Here is a 19,270-nt window from a genome sequence, read left to right on the forward strand (position 1 = left end):
ATGGCCCATTTTACATTAACATGGCAATCTATTTGGGGGGACTTTCAGATATGAAATGACGATCTAAAAATCTGAGTGTCGTGCTCGCTTCGGCAGCACATATACTAAAAATCTGAGTGTCTTCAAGTATGAAGGTGGGTTTAGCAGATGCTGCTGGAGCCCTGCCAGATTCCCCCACCCCTTTCTCCCACCCTCGAAGGCAGTTGTAGGTTTCTGGACAGTTCCCACATATATGCTCGGCTTCCCCTTTCATCTGCATTGCTCCACCTGAGGGCAGCGTGCTGGGCAATTAATGCCTGTAAGGTGTATCTTCCAAAGAGGCATGAGAGGAGCGAGATAAATACGCCGGCTTCCTACCCTACCCAGTTTCTTAGAGGGTCCCCCGGAAGGAGTGAGCCCAGGTGCCCGTAGCTGAACTCCTTACCTACACATTTTTATAGGCATTCCTCATTCCTCCTGTCAACTTCCCACTCCCTTACGACACTTCCTGGGGTTTCCTCCATAAAAACCACTGGCAGCCAAATCCTTGTCTCCAGGTTAGCTTCTGGGGAAACAGGAGACTGGGTTAACTAAATGTGGCCCTGAGTCCCAAGTTACACTGAGACCTCTGGGGAGGTATTGGGCTTAACCAGCATTCCCAGAGAGATCCTACAATAGCAACAGAGACCAGCTTATCACTGACTGCTTTGCATCAGACACATCCTAAGTGCAATATCCCTTGGGTGACACCTGGGAAGACTTCATTGTGTTAGTAAAGCATCCTGGGTCTCCAAGGCCAATTCTACTACATAACTAGCAGTGATGGGCTCTCAAAAAAAGAATTACCTATGACACATTACTGATGATACCTGGTTTCTTCCTGCAATCGGATCCAGCTCTCTCTCATCTGTGAGTCCACCTGATCACTCCTCCCACCTTCTAAAAACTGAATTACCCAGTCACCCTTAATAGTACTTATCCTCCTGTGCGTCAGTATTCACGTGGATCTCCACGTGTGTGCGTGGAGTACTATATACCATGCACTGGGCCAGGCGTCTTGACTATGATGTCTCATTAATTCTTCACAACAGTTAAAGGAGATAACGTATTTAAGTGCTTTGCACCATGCCTGACTCAAGAGAAATGCTTAATAAAGATATTCTTACCGGTGGTAGTATTGAAGCAATCCTGCAACACTGGGATTATTGTTATTTTATAGGTTGAGGAAAATCGGGCTCAAAGATATTCAGTAATTTGTGAAGTGTGGCTAACAGGTAGAAGAGTTGAGGCTAGAAACTAGTCAATCTAATTACTTCCCATATACTTCCTAACGTATTATATGAAATTTAAGAACCTCTAAGGTTCAGTAGGAAAACTGATTATTAATTTAATCCATACAGGTTCTTTTCTCAATCAGCCAATTCACAGATTGAATACCTAATAATTCCAAATCACCAGAAAAATACCACACATTTGGCACTGCTCCCCCTTCAACCCTCTAATCCCAACATTGGGGCCCACTTGACCCTCACCTAGAGGATCAAATCTATTCCAGGCTGGGGCTCTGACCCCCTTACTCAGGAGAAATGCAAGCAACCAAAGCCAGAAACTAAGAATCGCATCTGCATTTTTGCTTTGCCCACTCTGATCCTGTGCCCTGGTCTACTAACGGAGCTCCTACATCAGTTGGAGAAACTGGGTTTCTATCTTTCTGCGTCTCTGTCCCGATAACCTGCCGGTATCCTAATTCTTCTCAAAGTGGTAGACTGCCTCTTTGTGACAGCACTCCCCAGGCCCTGGCTCCTCTCTGGCACCCTTCTAATACCGGGCCTCGTCGTCAGCCTGGCCACCCAGCTCCATCACGGAGCCTGCTTCCTGCCCCCCTGCCCATCACCAGGCCCCACCCATCATGTTAGACCTGCCTCAGCCCTTCACCTGCTCACCTGGGGGCTGTGCTGCTTCCACCTCCTGCGTCCTCCCCCACCTCCTGCCCAGGAGCACCTGCACATGCCCTCTAGAAGGTGCCCACCTCCACCGTGGGCAGCCCCCAGCTTACAGGTTCTCCTCCTGCCCAGGTGGGCACCAACTGAAGTCAGGAGCAATATCTTGGTATGGTATGTGTTTCAGCAGAATAGGTAGGGTCTGGTTACTTCTGCTCCTAAAAGTTGGTGTTAGGTAAGTTAACAAAGGTGTCAACAATCTGGCCCTGCTGGAAGGCAGGGAGCGTCAGGCAAAGCACACACACCTGGAGGCACCAGAGTCTCCACATTTCACACCGAGCGGGAAGTGCCCTGGAGGCAGCATAGGGAGAAGAGGACGCGCCTTGCAGACCCAGATTGAAAGCTCATTTCTGCCAATTACTAATCCTGGGCTTTGGGTAGAATGCTCCCAGGAGCCTCAGTATCCTCACTTACGAAATGGGCACAATCTTTCTCGTTCGATTATTAGCAGAATTCAGTATACGTGATAGATAGTCCAATACGGTTCCTGGCACACAGGTGCTCCATCAAAAATTGAAAATATTTCTGACTTAACCTATACATGTATATAAATATGGTTATCTACATGTCTAAAAAGCAAAGTGTATTTTTCTACTATTTAAGTAACAGAGAATCTCTTATTCATTTTGCGTTCATCTCCAATTAATGATGGCTTTTTCAACACTTAAATTCCAAGTTTCTCTGTCCCCCAGTCCGGATGTCAAGTGATTTGAATGATCTGCAAAACACTTCAGCTCTCTGGGGGAGCGTGTATTCAAAGGAACCCTTCTGAAGAGTCCTGCTGTAAATCAAAGAATCCTTCTGCACTGCAAGTAATCACCCCTTAATTTATCTGCTTTGAATGTCTGGATTACAGTATACTGGGTTTCCTTAAAGTAGGCATTCTCATAGGAGGCATTTTGTTTGTTTGTTTCGTTATGAACATTACTACAGTATGGACATAGGAATGGTGTTAAGAAAGTCCACGGTTATGTGTCACTGATATCCAAGCTAATAAACACGGACCTTGCACATGAGGTCTATGAGCAGCAGCTGAAATCTAATTTACACAAGTTAGACATTCTGATGAAATTTAAAACAATACATTAGAAGAATTCTGTGTTAAGTACATCAATTTTTGGACTGCCCTGTAACTTTGAGGAGTATCCTATTTTTTTTTTTTTTTTTTTGCAGTACGCGGGCCTCTCACTGCTGTGGCCTCTCCCATTGCGGAGCACAGGCTCCGGACGCGCAGGCTCAGCGGCTATGGCTCACGGGCCCAGCCGCTCCGCGGCATGTGGGATCTTCCCGGACCGGGGCACGAACCCGTGTCCCCTGCATCGGCAGGCGGACTCTCAACCACTGCGCCACCAGGGAAGCCCAGAGGGGTATCTTATTTTTAATCATGCATATTTAACTCACTTCCTTATTAGTAGCTCAAGAAGTTAATTGTCTCACCGCATATTTATTGTTTTGGATACATGTTGGGTTAACATCAAGGAACAAACTGGTCCTTTAAGTGTGTACACCCTGAAACAAATTTTTACAAAGCAAGTATTTTTACAATTTTTATTTTAGGCCTATAGGCAACACTTGCCATTAAGTTTATTTCATAAGCTGGAATTTAGTCCTGGAATTTACGAAGTGCTTCAAGTCCTTTTAGAAAATAGAAGTTTAATGGAACCTAGTGTCTGAATTTGTCAAGACATTAGGGCGTATGTGCAGCCTTAAGGATTTACTACCAAGCAGGAAGGCAAAATACTAAGACAAATGTGTTTTTCTTCCTAACAAACAGCAAAGACAAGCTCTATTACTTTGAGAGCACTTCCCTGGAATCGGTGTTGGACACAGCACAAGATCAGGCAAGCTGGCTGCTGGAAGGTTCAGTGAGAATGGACTCGCATTAGCATCTGATAACTAAATCCGGGAGGCCAGCCCCGTTTCAGCAGAGAGCCAGTCTGTACTACACTGTGGCCCTGTCTTGCCTCCGCCCAAACCCTGAATTACATGCAACAAAACTAAATACAGTACTCGGATGCCCCAGGCAGGATGCTAAACAAACTCTGATCAGATCCTAACAGAGTGTGACCTAAGCACAGACAAGTAGTAAGAGATTACAAACAACCACTCTAGACTTGGCACCTTTCAGGTTTTATTGGCTTGATAAGTGGGTTCAGAAAATGTTTCCAAATGACAGCAAGGTCTGAAAATAATGGGGTGAAATGAGAATGAACCAAAGAATCAGACAGACAAAAACAAAGACGGGGAAAGATAAAGCAACATGACAGAGAAACATGCCTATCCTCCAAATTTTACAAACAAATATGCAACGCTTAAAAACATCTTTGTTGTATAGACAGAGGGTTTTTAAAAAAAAAAGCACATTTTACTTTGGGGAGAGAACCAGTAAGAGACCATTTTCCAAAAATTTGGCTAAAAATCGCCAGACAACTTTATAGAGACTGATGAAAAGATGAATAAAGTGATGACCAAGGCCAAGCTCAGCCCCATTCTCTGATCCCATGAAATGGCTGAACAGCATTGTTAAACTTGCCATTTCGAATACCAAGTGCATTTCCTGCTTTTTCTATTCTAGCACTGCCCTCTCGTGGTGAAATGACAACATTGCAACCAACAGCATTCCACTTTAGGCAACCAACTTTTCTTTCCAAGTAGTAATAAAAAAGCACGGAAGCCCTGCTCCTTGCCAAGCTTCGTACTAAATGCTTTATATACATTAACTAATGTAAGGCAGGAACTAGTATCTCTAACTTACACATGCTCTAACTTGCTCACAGTCACTCAGCAATTAAGTGGCTCTGAGGATTTCGAAAGAGGTCCGATTTAAACCATTGTGCACTGCATTAAGTAAATAGTAACACTTTAAATAAGCGTCTGTTATAGAAATATAAAAGCTTTGATGAATTAATAAAGCATCCCATTCCCTATTTTGCAGTATGAACTTCTATTTGCTCTGCAACCATCAGAAATTCTTCTTTCATATGACTGGGGAACTGTTATACTTTTTTGGTGTAAAGATTAGTTTAAAACTTTATTTTTAGGATGTAAATAGTTACCATGCCAAAGAGGCTCCTCACTTATAAAATCTGCAGAGAAAAGAAGGAGCCTGTCTCGCTGGCCCCTCCCCTCCCCCCCCCACACACAGCTGGGTATTTGCGGTTTTTTAAACTATTTATTGTTTTTAAGCTCCGTATTTGTTCTATAACTTGTTCCAATGCTCACTCCTAACCTGAAATCCACTTAAACATGAAAAAGTCCACCCATAGTATTGCTATTATTCATTCCAGTGGGAATGTAAAATCCCTGGCTTTTAGCCCGTTAGGTTAAATAGGCACCGGAGACAGGCAGCTTCCTGAGCACTCGAGTTCAGCTGTGGACATCTGAAGGCCTGCGCGTCCTGCTTCGGCTTAGGTAAAAAACCGAGGGTGGGGACAGGTCTCGCTGGGAACTGGAGGATATATCCCCAGCAGAATCTGTGCTACACGAGCACGTGAGCCAGGCTGGGACACTCGGGTATAGTGAGGCGGTCCGTGGGCAGGGCCCCTTGCTGGGCATTCTCAGTTTCAGGGGGTAAGACAACGCACGGCCAGGCAGGAAAACGGCTGGGCAGCTGGGAGAGGGGCCTCTGACAGCCGCACAGGGACACACAGGGGCAGGAGCTCTTCCCAAGTAGGTTTTGTTTTACGGAGTAGTGGGATCAATATAAATTACAGGAAGACATTTCCAAGGACGGTCTCTAATAAAAGTTCGCCGTAATAACAGGAATGGAACAATCCATGTACTTCCCAGAGTTCTTAGCACACCCATGGTTTCAAGGCTGTAACGCAAGAAACGAAAGCACCGTGGCACCAGCTCCTCGGGGAAGGTCTCGGGCAGGTACGGCCCACGTCCCTCTCCTCATCCGGAGGCTTTTGTCTCTCCCCTACCCCGGTCCGCGCTCGAGGCTTTGGACTGGGGAGACTCAGGTGAAGAGAAGGCGGGGAAGCAGAGCGTAGGCCTAACTGCGTGAGAGGCAGAGAAGCTGGTCCCAGCCAGCGCGCGGCAGGCTCCTGTACCCCAGGGTGCCGGTCCCGAGCCGGGAGCGGACACAGGGAGGGGCAGCATCAGTGCGCCAGGTCGTGCTTCCCCGGCTGGCACACATTGTGCTTCTACACTGACTGGTTGGGCTGACCCCAAACAAGACCAGGAGGCGAGCCATCAGGCTGCCCGCAGCCCCATGGCTTTTCCCCTCCGCCCTCCCCTGCCAGGAAAGGGCCTGAAGATTTTATTACTTACCGGCGTGTTTCTGTTTTCCTCCTTCTCCCAAATGTGGAATCAAGGGCTTTCTTTGTTATAACGTTGGGCATCGGCGTGACCCCAGGGGATGAAGAAGGCGCCACACACCCCCGTGACCACCATGCATGCGTACCGGCAGCGCCCGGGGGGAGCGCCCTTTGTACCCGTAGCCTCCTCCCCAGGCAGATGGTCCCTCGTGTGGCTAACCTCAGCGTGGCTCGGGCAGAGCACTGGATTGGGTAAGGAAGTCAGGTGACTTCCAGCTCTATGGGCTACCACTGTGTCCTCCTGAGTGGGCAACTCATTCACCTGTGACCTAAGCAAGATGCAACACAGCTGGGTCGACCTAACAGAGCGGCTCAAACAAAAGAGTGCAAGTGAAATGCTTTGCACTTTATGAGATTCAATACTACTCTGCTCGTAGTGTATGGCCAGTGAGAAATAAGGGTGACCCTCCACGGGAGGTCCAAAGAATTCAAGAAGAACCTGCCAAGCCAATCACACAGAGAGCAAGAAGTGAGTCTTCTTACTCTGGTGAGCAGAGAAGTATAGAGGAATGATGGGAAGGGAGAAAAAGTAATATATCGAAACAGGCAGGAAAGTAACATGAACTTATGAGGCAAATAAAATACTTCTGCTCTGTGTATTCTTGAAGTTATAGTTATATCTTCCTATCACACGTAAGAAATAGGGTGATTTTTTTTCAGAAGAAATTCCCCCCAAATCAATAGTACCTAATAAATGCCATAAAAATACTGTACCAGAATCTGTGAAGGGTTTTCTTCCTCATGTGTTTCTTATTTCAATCAGTGGCATCACCACCCACCTCATCATCCAAGTCAGGCTCCTCCTTTTCTCTCAACCCCCTACACATCCCATCAACACCTCTCCCACCCTCTAACCTAGAAACCCTTTGAAGGGATGGGCCACGCTCATTTCACTGTGCGCCTCCAGGCCTGAAAGGTGGTGCAGGAGGGCCCACATGCCAGGGGCAGCCCAGCAGAGGGTGAGAAGCGGGCCTTCCCCAGCAGCACGCTTCGGGGGGGGCTTGGAGGTGAGGCGTGGAGCTCTGAGTTCTGAGCTGGAATCGGAAATGAGGAGGGTGGCTGCAGGAGCTGCAGGGGAAAAGCTGCTTCTCTGCACACTCGTCATTGCTGAACTGTGCAGCCCTCACTTTATCCCTTCCCCTTCCCACCCTCCGGATGGCACCTGTACAACCCTGAGGGTCAAGAACGTGAGCCCTCGAATCACAAAGAACTGGCTCTGACACCTAATGGCTGTGTAACCTGTAAAATGAGACTAATAATAGCACTGAATGGGGAAGGCGATGTAGGGAGTAGCCAGTGAAATAAAACTTGTAAAGTGCTTTGCACAAAGCTGCCTCTAGTGGGCGCCCTGTTACCATTAGCCATTCCTGCCCTTGTCTCACCATTCCGGCTCAGCTAAAACCCTACTGAGGAGCCGCAACTCAGAGATGAGGTTGGCAGTTCATCACCACCATCTCCTCTGACTTCTGACTCTCAGATGAGAAGAGAGGCATGCAGGGCAAGGTGAGACTTGAGGAAAGGAAATGGAGGGGCAGGCTAGCAAGAAACTGCCCTAACCACTTTTGAAGATTTGACTCTTTGCTGTTACCTCATTTCTTTCCTTAATTCTCTCTTAGTCTCTTTTAACTTTTCTCCTTTTTCTTTTACTGCCCCCTGCCCACCTTTTTTCGTGTGTGAACAGCAGGAAGAACATGAAATTTGGAGTGTGTCAGATGTGAATTCAATTCTTTTTTTTTTCTTGCCTGCATTTCATAAAACTAAAATGAGTTTATTTTGCTAAGTCAAGCAGTAAAAAGAAGGAAATACTTCTCTTTTATAGCCATGTACCTCTAAAGCCACTGTCCAGGAATTTTCCAGCACTGACATTTTTGGTCCGCAGAGACCAAAAATATGCAGATACAGTTAGTCCCAGCAAAGATTCCACAATATAACCAAACTTTCTTTCCATACACAGGGGGAAAACAAACCCACAGATTTAATACAAATTTTAAAAAATGTGGCCTCATAAAACTGTCATTCAGAGATCAGTAAGGACTCTGCTTTATCTACTTAGTGGTGGACATTAACAACTCCTCTGGGCAGACAACGGTCAACGTAGTAATTAGCCAGAAAACTGTGACGACTTGCAGTGGGTTCTTTTTCCTACAAAAAATATTAATACTGCTGCATGAGGTTTCATATGATGCATGGCGACTTACTAAGTGAAAGAAATTGGAAAAAAAACTTGAAATCAGGAAGTAAACAAAATTAGAGAGTTGCTCACATTCCAATAGGTATTTGTTAAGCATCTAGGAGGTATCCAAAATTTTTCTATAAGCCACAGAAATTTATCTTCCTTTACCAAACACAGAATTATTGTAAAACCCAGTAAGCTTCATTTTGAAATGTCGAGTGAATTCAATTCTTAATTTAGCCACGTACATATGTGTGGCCCCAGGAAAGTTATACCTAAGGTCTCTGAGCCCTGTTTTCAAGCCCCTGTCAAATAGGACATGAATAACTAAAGATAAAGACAGTTAACATCCACGGAACCCCTAACACAGTGTGACACGTGAAGGCACTTAGCAATGCTGTTGCTGGTCTCTAGGAATTCCAGGTCTTTTCTTGCTTCTCCTCCCATGGCCCATTGCCCAATCTCATTTTGCTCCCCATGATAGGGGTATAGGATGGTTAATTTTGTGTGTCAACTTGGCTAAACTATGGTAATCAGTTGTTCAGTCAAACAGTCTATATCTTGCTATAAAAGTATTTTTTTAGATGTGATTAACATTTGCAATCAGTAGACTTTAAGTAAAGCAGATTACCTGCCATGATGTGGGTGGGCCTCATCTAATCAGTTGAAGGCCTTGAGAGCACATAGGTCTCCCTTGAGGTTTCCCAAAGAAGAAATTCTGCTTCCACAATGCAACATAGAACTTCTGCCTGAGTTTCCAGCTTTTAGACTCAAGACTGCAGCATCAACTTTCACCTGAAACTCCAGCCTGCCAGTTGCCCTGAAGATTTCAAACTTGGCAGTCCCCACAATCACATAAACCAATTCCTTAAAGGAAATATCTGTCTCTATCTATCTAGCTATTTATCTATCTATCCATCCATCTATCCATCTATCTATCTTCCTACCTATCTTTCTATCTATCTATCTATCTCCTGTTGGCATTGCTTGGCATCCTGTTGGCACCCTGTTGGCAAACCCTCACTTACATAGGATGCTACTCTGATTGGCTAACCCATAGACCTGATGTGGCCACATCTCTAGGGGGCAGAGACCAGAGTCCATTACAAGGCTAGAGCAGCTAGAAATGGGTTTTTTTTGTTTCTCCCTTTGAGCAACTTGCCACGAGAGAAGATTCAGCCATCTCACTCATCCTCCTTAGCTTCTTCCCTCCGTGTGGCTGGAACCCTGTCTTGCCCATCAGAGCTGGCTAGAAGGCTGTCTGTCTCAGGCTACTCTTGGGAGGGTTGCAGGATGTAGAGGTCAATGTGTTTTCCTTGTTTCTTAGTGACTCTCCAAATCAATTCAGAAAACTCTGGTTGGACATTATGGCTGGACTCTGTAAAGTACACAGAGGAGGCAATAAGCCAGCTTTGGTATAAAACTAATTCCTAACAAAGAGAAGAGCAAGCCCAGCTCAGGAAACTTCTCTGCATTGGTGCTGAGGTCAAAACCACAGCTAAAATCTGGGGGCTTCCCTGGTGGAGCAGTGGTTGAGAGTCCGCCTGCCGATGGACACGGGTTCGTGCCCTGGTCCGGGAAGATCCCACATGCCACGGAGCGGCTGGGCCCGTGAGCCATGGCCGCTGAGCCTGCGCATCCGGAGCCTGTGCTCCGCAATGGGAGAGGCCACAGCAGTGAGAGGCCCACGTACCACAAAAAAAAAAACCACAGCTAAAATCTAAAGTTAAAAACTTACTAAAATTTTAAAAGAACCCACAGCTAATAACAAAGTATTGCTCAGCTATTCTTGGCTGGCACCCCATGGTGAGAGATAATTGGTCCAGGGTGACACTCCAGCAGCCCCTGGCCAAATACTATTCTAATACCATCAAAATCTCATGCCAGCTTTTAACATCTGAGGTGTCAGCACGTCACTGCTGATGCTATTTATCATCCCTTAGGAACATCTGCTCTGCTTTTTAAAATTCTTTCCTCATCTCTCTTGCTTATATTTCTTGCCTTCTCACCTTTCTCCTCCTTAATTTGCATCTTCCTTCCCTTTCCTCTCTTTCCTCACCTTTCTCTTTTCAACTTTCCACCCACACCATCATTACTCATTCAGGACCATGCAGAGGAGGAAGGAAAATCATCCGCTTCTAGGTCCTGTCCCCTCTGCACATCCACGGAAGTGCGACCGGGTGAAGGGAAGCATCAGGGGCAGCTGTGAGCAACGAGGGCCGGAGGGGACCCACCAGGACAGCAGTCTGCAGGGAAAAGGTGTGCAGAGATGCAGGACATGGGGTGACCTGAAAGGATGAGAAGTAGCCGAGAGAGGGAAATCACACGCTTCATCGTGTTTCTTCGGAGTCAAATAGTACAGAGTGTTGGCTAAGAGCGTATGTTCAGGTGCCTAAGTCCTTGGGTTTTAACCTTGGTTCCCCTAATTTCTAGATATGTTACTTGGAGCAAGTTAGTTAATCCCTTGAGGCCTTAGTTTCCTCACCTGTAAAATGAAGCAGTAATGTGACCTACCTCATAGGGTTATTGTGAGGATTAAAGGAGTAAACACCTATTAAGTGCTAGAACACTGCCTAGCACGTAACAAATATCCAAGAATTGCTAGCTGTCCTCGGTCCCACTGGGAAACGGAGGCAGCTTACAAGAATCAAAACCCACCTCCCCCGTTGGGCCACTCTGAAATCCAAGAGGAAACTGGCCCTGTGAGAGAGGGGAGAGGGACAGTACCACTGAGGCTAGCGGGCACAGATTCCAGGAAGCTTCTCATGGAACTTTTGATACACTGGTGCACAGAAAAGGTACACTATTGGTTAAGTAGAACTTGGGCACTGGCCTGAGATCCTAAGCTTCCGTAACAATGGGTGGAACACAGGCACCTATACTCCAAACTTCAAATGTCCACTTACCAACCATCCGCTTGTTAGATGGTAACTGCCCACAACTCCAACACACACACAAGTTCCTACAAAATGTAAACCTCAAGTTGAGGACGTCATGAATGTTTCTCTCGTTCGAAGTGTGCCACATCCGGAGAAGGCTCAGAAGTACCGTCTTAGACGTGGTGCTTGGCTGGAGATTATTTGTCCCTTTAACTGATTCTTTGATGTTCCTTGATATTTCTTTCTGATTCTGTAGTTAGCCAATTCTCTTCCTTCAGTTTTTATCTGAATCCTGAATATGTGAATATAAACTTGGGACATTCTCATACTGAAGCTTGACGGTAGCCTCTAGGGGGCTGTTCTTTTGAGATGAGAGGTTCTTGGCTCTAAATAGGAAGGTTCTGCACATTTAGGCCGCATGGAATAATGACGGAGCAAAAGTCACTGCAGATATGAAAGGAGACTCTGGGTACAATTTTCTTTTTTTTTTTTTTGCAGTACGCGGGCCTCTCACTGTTGTGGCCTCTCCCGTTGCGGAGCACAGGCTCCGGACGCGCGGGCTCAGCGGCCATGGCTCACGGGCCCAGCCGCTCTGCGGCATGTGGGATCTTCCCGGACCGGGGCACGAACCCGTGTCCCCTGCATCAGCAGGTGGACTCTCAACCACTGCGCCACCAGGGAAGCCCAGGGTCCAATTTTAAATTCACAAATATTATGGGATGGAGGGCAAGAAGAATATGAGTTTTATCTACTAGGATGCCAAGCTCCTCAGAGGTGACTGATTAGGATAAAGGAAGCCTGTGCTGAACTTTAGAAAAAAAAGTATTATTGGCCCTCCCACATTTGACAAGTTGAGGTAGAGAAAAAGTGAGGGATATTTGGGGGACTGCACCGACCACGTTTCCGCTGCATCGCTGGAGCTCTTAAAAGGCTGACAAGGGGATCACTTCTAGGACGGAGAAAAGTCAGGAAACCAGACGGAGGAGGATCTAAGGACAAACCTCGGAAGACTTGCTTCTCCTTCCCCTTTGCTCACATTTCACCTCATGTAACTAAAGTTTCTCACTGCAATGGCCTTGTTGCATTTTCCAAATAGAGAGCAAGCTCCTGGAGAACAGCCCATGTGCTCCTGCATTGCATGTTCCCACACCTGGCGCCATACTCAAATCATGGAAGACATTCACTATATATGTTTCTTGAGTAACTTAATAAAGGAACTCAACACATACTTGCTGAACTCCTTACTGTGGGAAAGAGGAAGTGGCTTGGAAAATGTAATTTTGATGGCATCCAAGACAGAGAGAGAATGTATCGTTTAAAAGTAATAACTCTTACTTTAAGACAAAAAAAGAATAAGGTATCTTACCTGGTGACTGCTGGTCTCAGAAACTTTAACATCCAAAGACCCTGCCAGGACAGCATACCAGTTGGTTCCAATATCACCCTGGCGAAATACTGGAAAAGAAACAGCCATGTAAGTAGACCAAATATAAGTTGGTTTTACCACGTAACCTGATAGTTTCTCACTGGTTATTGTGAGCCTAACTTGGACCTAGGTGAGCTTACCAACCTTCCTCTATCTGTTCCCACCAGAACATGCCAAAATTTTCTTTCCCTCTTCTATCAACAAAGCTATATCCTATTTATTCAACGTTCCATGAAGTAGAACTCTAGTAAACAGAACTCTTTCATATTTACAGAGCAGCAATAAGGGATGATAACCCTAAATGCTATAAGATCCTTTGAATGTAAGAAGAATTGACTGGTATTCTCTGTAATTTATCTTAAATATATTTCACTGTATTGTGATTCTTGGAAAATTATTACTCTAGATGGGGTACGTGTTAATAAGACTATGGGATTCAACAAAACTAGCTCACCACCCCAATTTCCCAAATCTATTTATATTAAAAGCAACATGCTTTCTAGAATAGAATTTCTCCTTTTAAGCTAACCAATGGCTGATTAAGAAAAATAAAATCTGTTTTAAAATTTTTAACTACTGTATTTTCATTGTCCATTTTCTTGTTTATTTTATAAATTCACTGCTTTTAGGCATTACGAGTTAACTACTCTCTGGAAATGATTCTCATCAGAAATTTCTGAACTTAATTTTGCTTTACTTTTGTAATCTCAGAGAGAAAACATTAAGTTATTTAAAGAGAACCTTAGTTCTCATATCCATGTTAAGACCAGTAGTTTGGAAAGTCATTCTGAAACACTGGTTCAAAAATCTCATACAGACCCAACTATCCTTTTAAATATCCTAGCTAAATAACTAGATGGAATGATCTGATATTTTAAAATTCTTCTCACAGAGTCAGAAGTCAAGTGGCTCAATGAAAAATCACGTGACAACTCAGTGGGACAGTTAAGTTCTGGCAAGGCTAGTGCTCAGTGCGTAAGAGGAAGCTTCTGGGAGCCATAATTAATGACGACAAGCTGTTCTAAGCTCTCTGACTGAGACATGCTGTGGAAAGGCAAGAACGACAATAGTATCCTACCAAGTGCAATGATAAGCTTAAGATGTGGGATGGCTGAGTTTATAGCTGGCCTCTCGAGTAGCTCTAGCCTTTGTAAGGGACTTATTTTAGAGTTAGGGCTTTGCCTTTCATGAACTTCTTGGCCCCCAAAGACATTATCATTTGCCAATCAAATTCACATTACACATCACAGAAGATTCATTTTGAAAGTGGCCTTAAGAAATAGAAAACAGAGTCTCAGCTCTAAAAGAATGAAGTTCCCGCTATCAGTAAGAATAAAAATATTGGTTTGAAAACCGCATGTGTGGATGATTTTTTTTAATAGAAGTATGACTGTTTCTGCACGTGTGCATATGGGAAAACATCTTGAAGAACACACACAAAATGTGAATATCGATCTCGGATTTGGGGATTGTAGGTGATTTTTATTTTGTCTTCTAAATTTTCTACAACGATGTTGTGACAGATCCTGATAGGTTCCCACTCAGAATCATGCCCTCCCTTCCTCCTATTTAACTGAACATGGATTTGATACAAGTTCCCACCCTACTCTAATGGGCCAAATTCTAAGAACGTATTTCTTCCCTAGCTCCACTGGGGTAACCATGATTGGTCTAAATCAGCCCTGGTGATTCCATGATCTCTGCTAGTGATTGGTTTAAAGATGGGCACATGATGCAATTCTGGCCAATGAAACAATACAGGAAGTCTGCTGGGGGATTCTGAAAAAGAGACAAGAGATAGTCCTTCAGCAGGAACGTTGTGTATCAGCACACAATGCCTCCAACTGCTGTAGTTAGTTGTATCAGAACCATTTGGGACAAATCTGAGTACAAATGCCAACACCTGAGGATGCAGAGCAAAAACAAATAAACCAACAAAAAAGATGGGAGGAACCTGGGACCTTAATAATGTCATTGAGCCACTAAATCAACCAACCCTGAAGCCATCCTTCCTCAGGACTGCTTATACATGAGTAATTGATTTTCCCCCCTTGTATGAGTTATTACTCAAGCCAGCTGAATGGGAGTTTTCTGTTACTGCAGTATAAAGCATCCCAACAGATAGAATAGCACTACTTTTTTAATGAGAAAATACTTGGTTTTTTTTTTTAATGCAGCTGTTACCCTATCATTTTACTCTCCCTACCCCTTTGGTCACATCTGGAATAGACATTATCACTGAGGTTAATTTGAAACATTGCTATTGTAAAATCAGCTATGCTTTAAGTTTTTCAATTACTATTATCATTAGTTAAGAGACCTTTTATCTTGTTTAATATCCTGCTGGCTCCCATATTTCTTGGGTTACAGAAAATAATTATATATTAGAATTTCTAAGGATACTGCTGAATGTATAAATCAGTACATCCTTCCAGCTCCATCTGGAAAGTAGGCTGCCCTGGAAGAACCATTTACATGCTGTGGATGAAGGAGTTACGAAAATGCCTACATGGAACTGAATAAATAAAGGAGAGGGAAATGTCAACCTCATATCTTTGACTGAAGCTCAAATATTTGGCACATAGATACCCCATTTGCTATCCATCCCCACAGGGTAACCACAAATGAGCACAAACTTATACATGAAAACACACCACTGGAGTTGCATTTCTTACATGTTATTCCTTTTTCCAGATTCTCATAATAACCACATAAACAAATCTGATGAAGGAGATTTGGGTGAAATTTCTCAAAAGCTTTAACTTCTTTCAGCCGTGTGAAGATTATATCCACATCTTCACTGGATCGTTCTAATGGTCTATAAAGGGGAGAAAAGGCACAAGGCTATATCAGAAAGAACTTACTTGAGTCAACATGCATTATTCTAACTATATTTAAAATTTTGCAAATACACCAACTGCAAATATTTTACTGCAAATATTTATCCCCCTATAACCATTATAAATATTTCCAGGCCTTTGTCAACTGTTCACCTTAAATCACTAATACTGCAGATGGTGTGATATTGTGATTTACAATAAAAAAATATAAAACAGTAAGAAATTGTTCACTGTTCCTTGCACAGAGCTCCTAAAACTCTTGTAATTTCTTATATGAGAGCCACATGGGGCCTCTTCAGTTATAATATTTGGCCTCTTGTCCTCAGTTCCTGAAATGCTTAAGAGCCATAAAAGTGAAATGGGTGTCAAGCCCCTTTCCACCACAACCAAGTTTATGTTAATGAGGGGACTTTTGGAAAACTCCTAGGTAACCTAAGGATGGAGACTGGCTGCCTGGAGAACCACTCATGTGATTGGAGGGTTGGGACTTTCAGCCGCACCCCTTGACGTGGGGGTGAAGGGGCTGGAAATTGAGTTCAGTCACCAATGGCCAATCAATTTCATCAAGCATGCCTAAGTACTGAAGACTCCATAAAAATCCCTGAACAGCGGGGTTCAGAGAGCTTCTGGGTTGGTGAACGCCTGGAAATGTGGGGAGAGTGGCACTGGGAGAGGGCGTGGAAGCTCCATGCCCCTTCCCATACTTCTCCTGTACACCTCTTCCATCTGGCTGTTCCCAAGCTACACCCTTTCATAGTAAATCTAGCAAGTAATTGTTTCGCTGAGTTCCGTGAACTGCTCTAGCAAATTCATGGAACTCCAAGAGGGGTTTGTGGAAACCTCCAATTTATAGCCAATCAGTCAGAAGCACAGATAACAACTTGGACTTGCAGCTGACATCTGAAGTTGCACGTGTGTGTGGGCAGGGAGCAGTTTTGTGGGACCGAGCCCTTAACCTGTGGGATCTGATGTTATCTCCAGGTAGACAGTGTCAGAATTGAGTTGAATTGTAGGACAGCCAGCTGGTGTCACAGAATTGCGTAACGTGTGGAAAACCCACACACCTGGTATCAGAAGTGTAGGGAGTATGGTAGTAGCATGAGGGTAACGGAAACACAGAAGGAGGAGTTCTCCTTTACAGATGGCTATACTTACTCAAAATTGAGGTCCCAAACACAAATGCCTGCCGGGGCCTATTAGGTAGAGTAAATGATTATACAAAGAGCCAAATATAAGGAAAAAAAATCTCTACTATACAAAACCAGTGGTAAAAGCAAAGACAAATTGCAAACTGCAGAGGTGGGGCTGTCGACAGGGAGCAGGCCTTATTGGCTATTTTCCTTATCACTGGCTTTCTGTGGAAACATGGGGCCAGACGTCATGTATTTCAGCTGTTCAGGGAAAGATATCTAGACGTTTGTTCACATTTCTTTAACATTGTGTGGGCCACACACAAAACATCTATGGACTAGATCCAACTTGTTGACCACCGTTTTGTACTTTCTGGATTAAGATGAACTGGAGAAGTAAACAAAAATGGGATAGTTTTACAGATTATATAAACTATTTTCTTTCTTTTCTTGGAGCCGTTTTCCAGGTCTATTTGTTCTTTGATAGATATGTCACGTTCTACAGAAAATATTCACCTCCTAAGTGCCCCAGAACATTCTGGGATCAGAGGAAATGAGGGGGGCCAGGATGTGACTGAGATAGGTAATGCTCACCAAATTCCCACGTGTTCCCTGACATTTACCGGCTTCCTTTGGTAGTCATGTTGGAGCCATGTTCTGGCCAGTGGACTGTGAACAAATCGAGCACGCAACACTTCTGAGGTGAAACTGTTAAGGGCCAGCCTCAGCCACAACTCTGCAGTGTGTGATGGGTTATTGTGTCCCTCCCCCAAAATATGCTAAAGCCCTAATACTCGGTACCCATGAGTGTGACCTTATTTGGAAATAGGGTCTTTGCAGATGCAATCAAATTAGGATGAACTCACACTGGATTAGAGTGGGCTATAATCCAAGGACTGGTGTCCTTACAAAAAGAAGGAAATTTGGAAACAGACACAGGGAAGATGGCCAGGTGAAGGCGGAGGCAGAGGCAGGAGTGACGCATCTCTAAGCCAAGAAACACCAAGGATTGATGGCAGCCACGAGAAGCTGGAAGGAGACAAGGAAGGATATTCCTGAGAGCCTTCAGGGGGACTTGGCCCTGATGACACCTTGGTTTTGGACTTCTGGCCTCCGTAATCATAAGAGAACACATTTCTGTTGTTTTATCCCACCTAGTTTGTGGTCTCTTGTTTCAGTAGCCCTAGGAAACTGATGAGAAGGCAAGTGCTTCAGATGTTACAGCCGCAAGATGGAGACTCTGTCTAAGTGACAAATAAACCACCACTGTGTGAAGCCCCGAGATTTTGGTTGGGGGAGAGCAAGTGTTGTTAATACAGCATCACCTAGACTAACATAGAGGTCAGGACTACACGGGCCAGAGTCCAAGGAACTTGGGACATTATCAGAAGAAGACAGATCCCACCATGAGAGATGCACATTTTTGGAGGACATGAGCAGGTGACCTGTCACTAAGGGGAAGACCTAAGACACAGCTTTCATGAGGTTAATTGAGAGGCTCTTCCTCCACCCCTGTCACACTTTCAGGCCCAAGATAACTAGATTCAAAGAATCTGCTTACAACCTCGGCGGGCCTCCCAATTAACCTCTACTCAAAGGGCCTGAGCTCTGCTTCCCAGGGAAGAGGGAGGAAAATCCTGATGCATTAGTGCCAGTTTATGAGATGACCAAGCGTCCGGAAGAGCTGAGAGCTTTGCAGGCTTACCAGGGAAGGTACAGCACACTGGGCACAGGGCCTCTTTCCACCTCTTGTCCCTTTGGAAGGGCCTTATCAACTCCCTACCAGAAGCCATGTTCTCAAAAGTCAAGGGGCTCTGAAACAGGTGCTAGAATTTCAGCAGTTAATAAAGGGGTGCAGACAACTTTCAGTGAGAGCCTTTGAGTGTCCGTGGGGAAAGCATCTCCCAAGCAGTGAAGGCGCAGTGGCTGGCAGAGCTACCCTCGAAAGCTCTAGCCAGAGGAGCGCACTTCATGGGAAGCAGTGTTGGCACAAGCAGGCGTAACACCCAGCCACAGCAAGCAGCCGTGTGAACCCCACGGGGCTCCGCTACAGAAGCGCTGGCACTAGCCTGCAGGCCCAAAGCAATGGCAACATTTAAGTCAACCGGAGGGGGGAATCACAAGGACCAGATGAGCTGGAAATTGGCTGGACATTGATATGGTGGATTCTACTTAGTTACACAGGAAAAGAGAGAGAGATTAGAATCCATCTTCCATCAGGAGGGAAAGCAGCATCCCACCTTGTTTATTCTCCCCAGAGCATGTTCCATATTAGGAAGGCAGACCAGGGAGGCCTAAAAACATGTTTGGTCCAACACTCTCTGGAAGAAACTGAAAGCAGCAGAAAAAAAAAGCACTTACATACTTCCATACAGACCAAAACAAGCACAAAAGAACTTCAAGATTCATAACCAGATTGTGTGAGGCCCAGTGACAAAAGACACTTGGAAAGACAGAGCTAATTTGAGATACCCGGGACGAGCATGAAAGCTCTCTTCCTGAGATTTTCTGTGGGCACCCC

At 44.8% G+C, this 19,270-nt stretch overlaps 1 protein-coding gene across 1 annotated transcript in view; it reads right to left on the minus strand.

Annotated features, from left to right (window-relative positions):
• Positions 1-19,270, minus strand: part of RAPGEF4 (Rap guanine nucleotide exchange factor 4) — a 337,054-nt gene that overhangs the window by 264,084 nt on the left and 53,700 nt on the right. The window contains 2 exon segments of the mRNA XM_032638316.1: positions 12,720-12,808; positions 15,455-15,597. Of these exon segments, the coding sequence (XP_032494207.1) occupies positions 12,720-12,808; positions 15,455-15,597 (232 nt within the window).

Source organism: Phocoena sinus, chromosome 7, assembly GCF_008692025.1.
Source record: "Phocoena sinus isolate mPhoSin1 chromosome 7, mPhoSin1.pri, whole genome shotgun sequence".
Lineage (NCBI taxonomy): Eukaryota > Metazoa > Chordata > Mammalia > Artiodactyla > Phocoenidae > Phocoena > Phocoena sinus.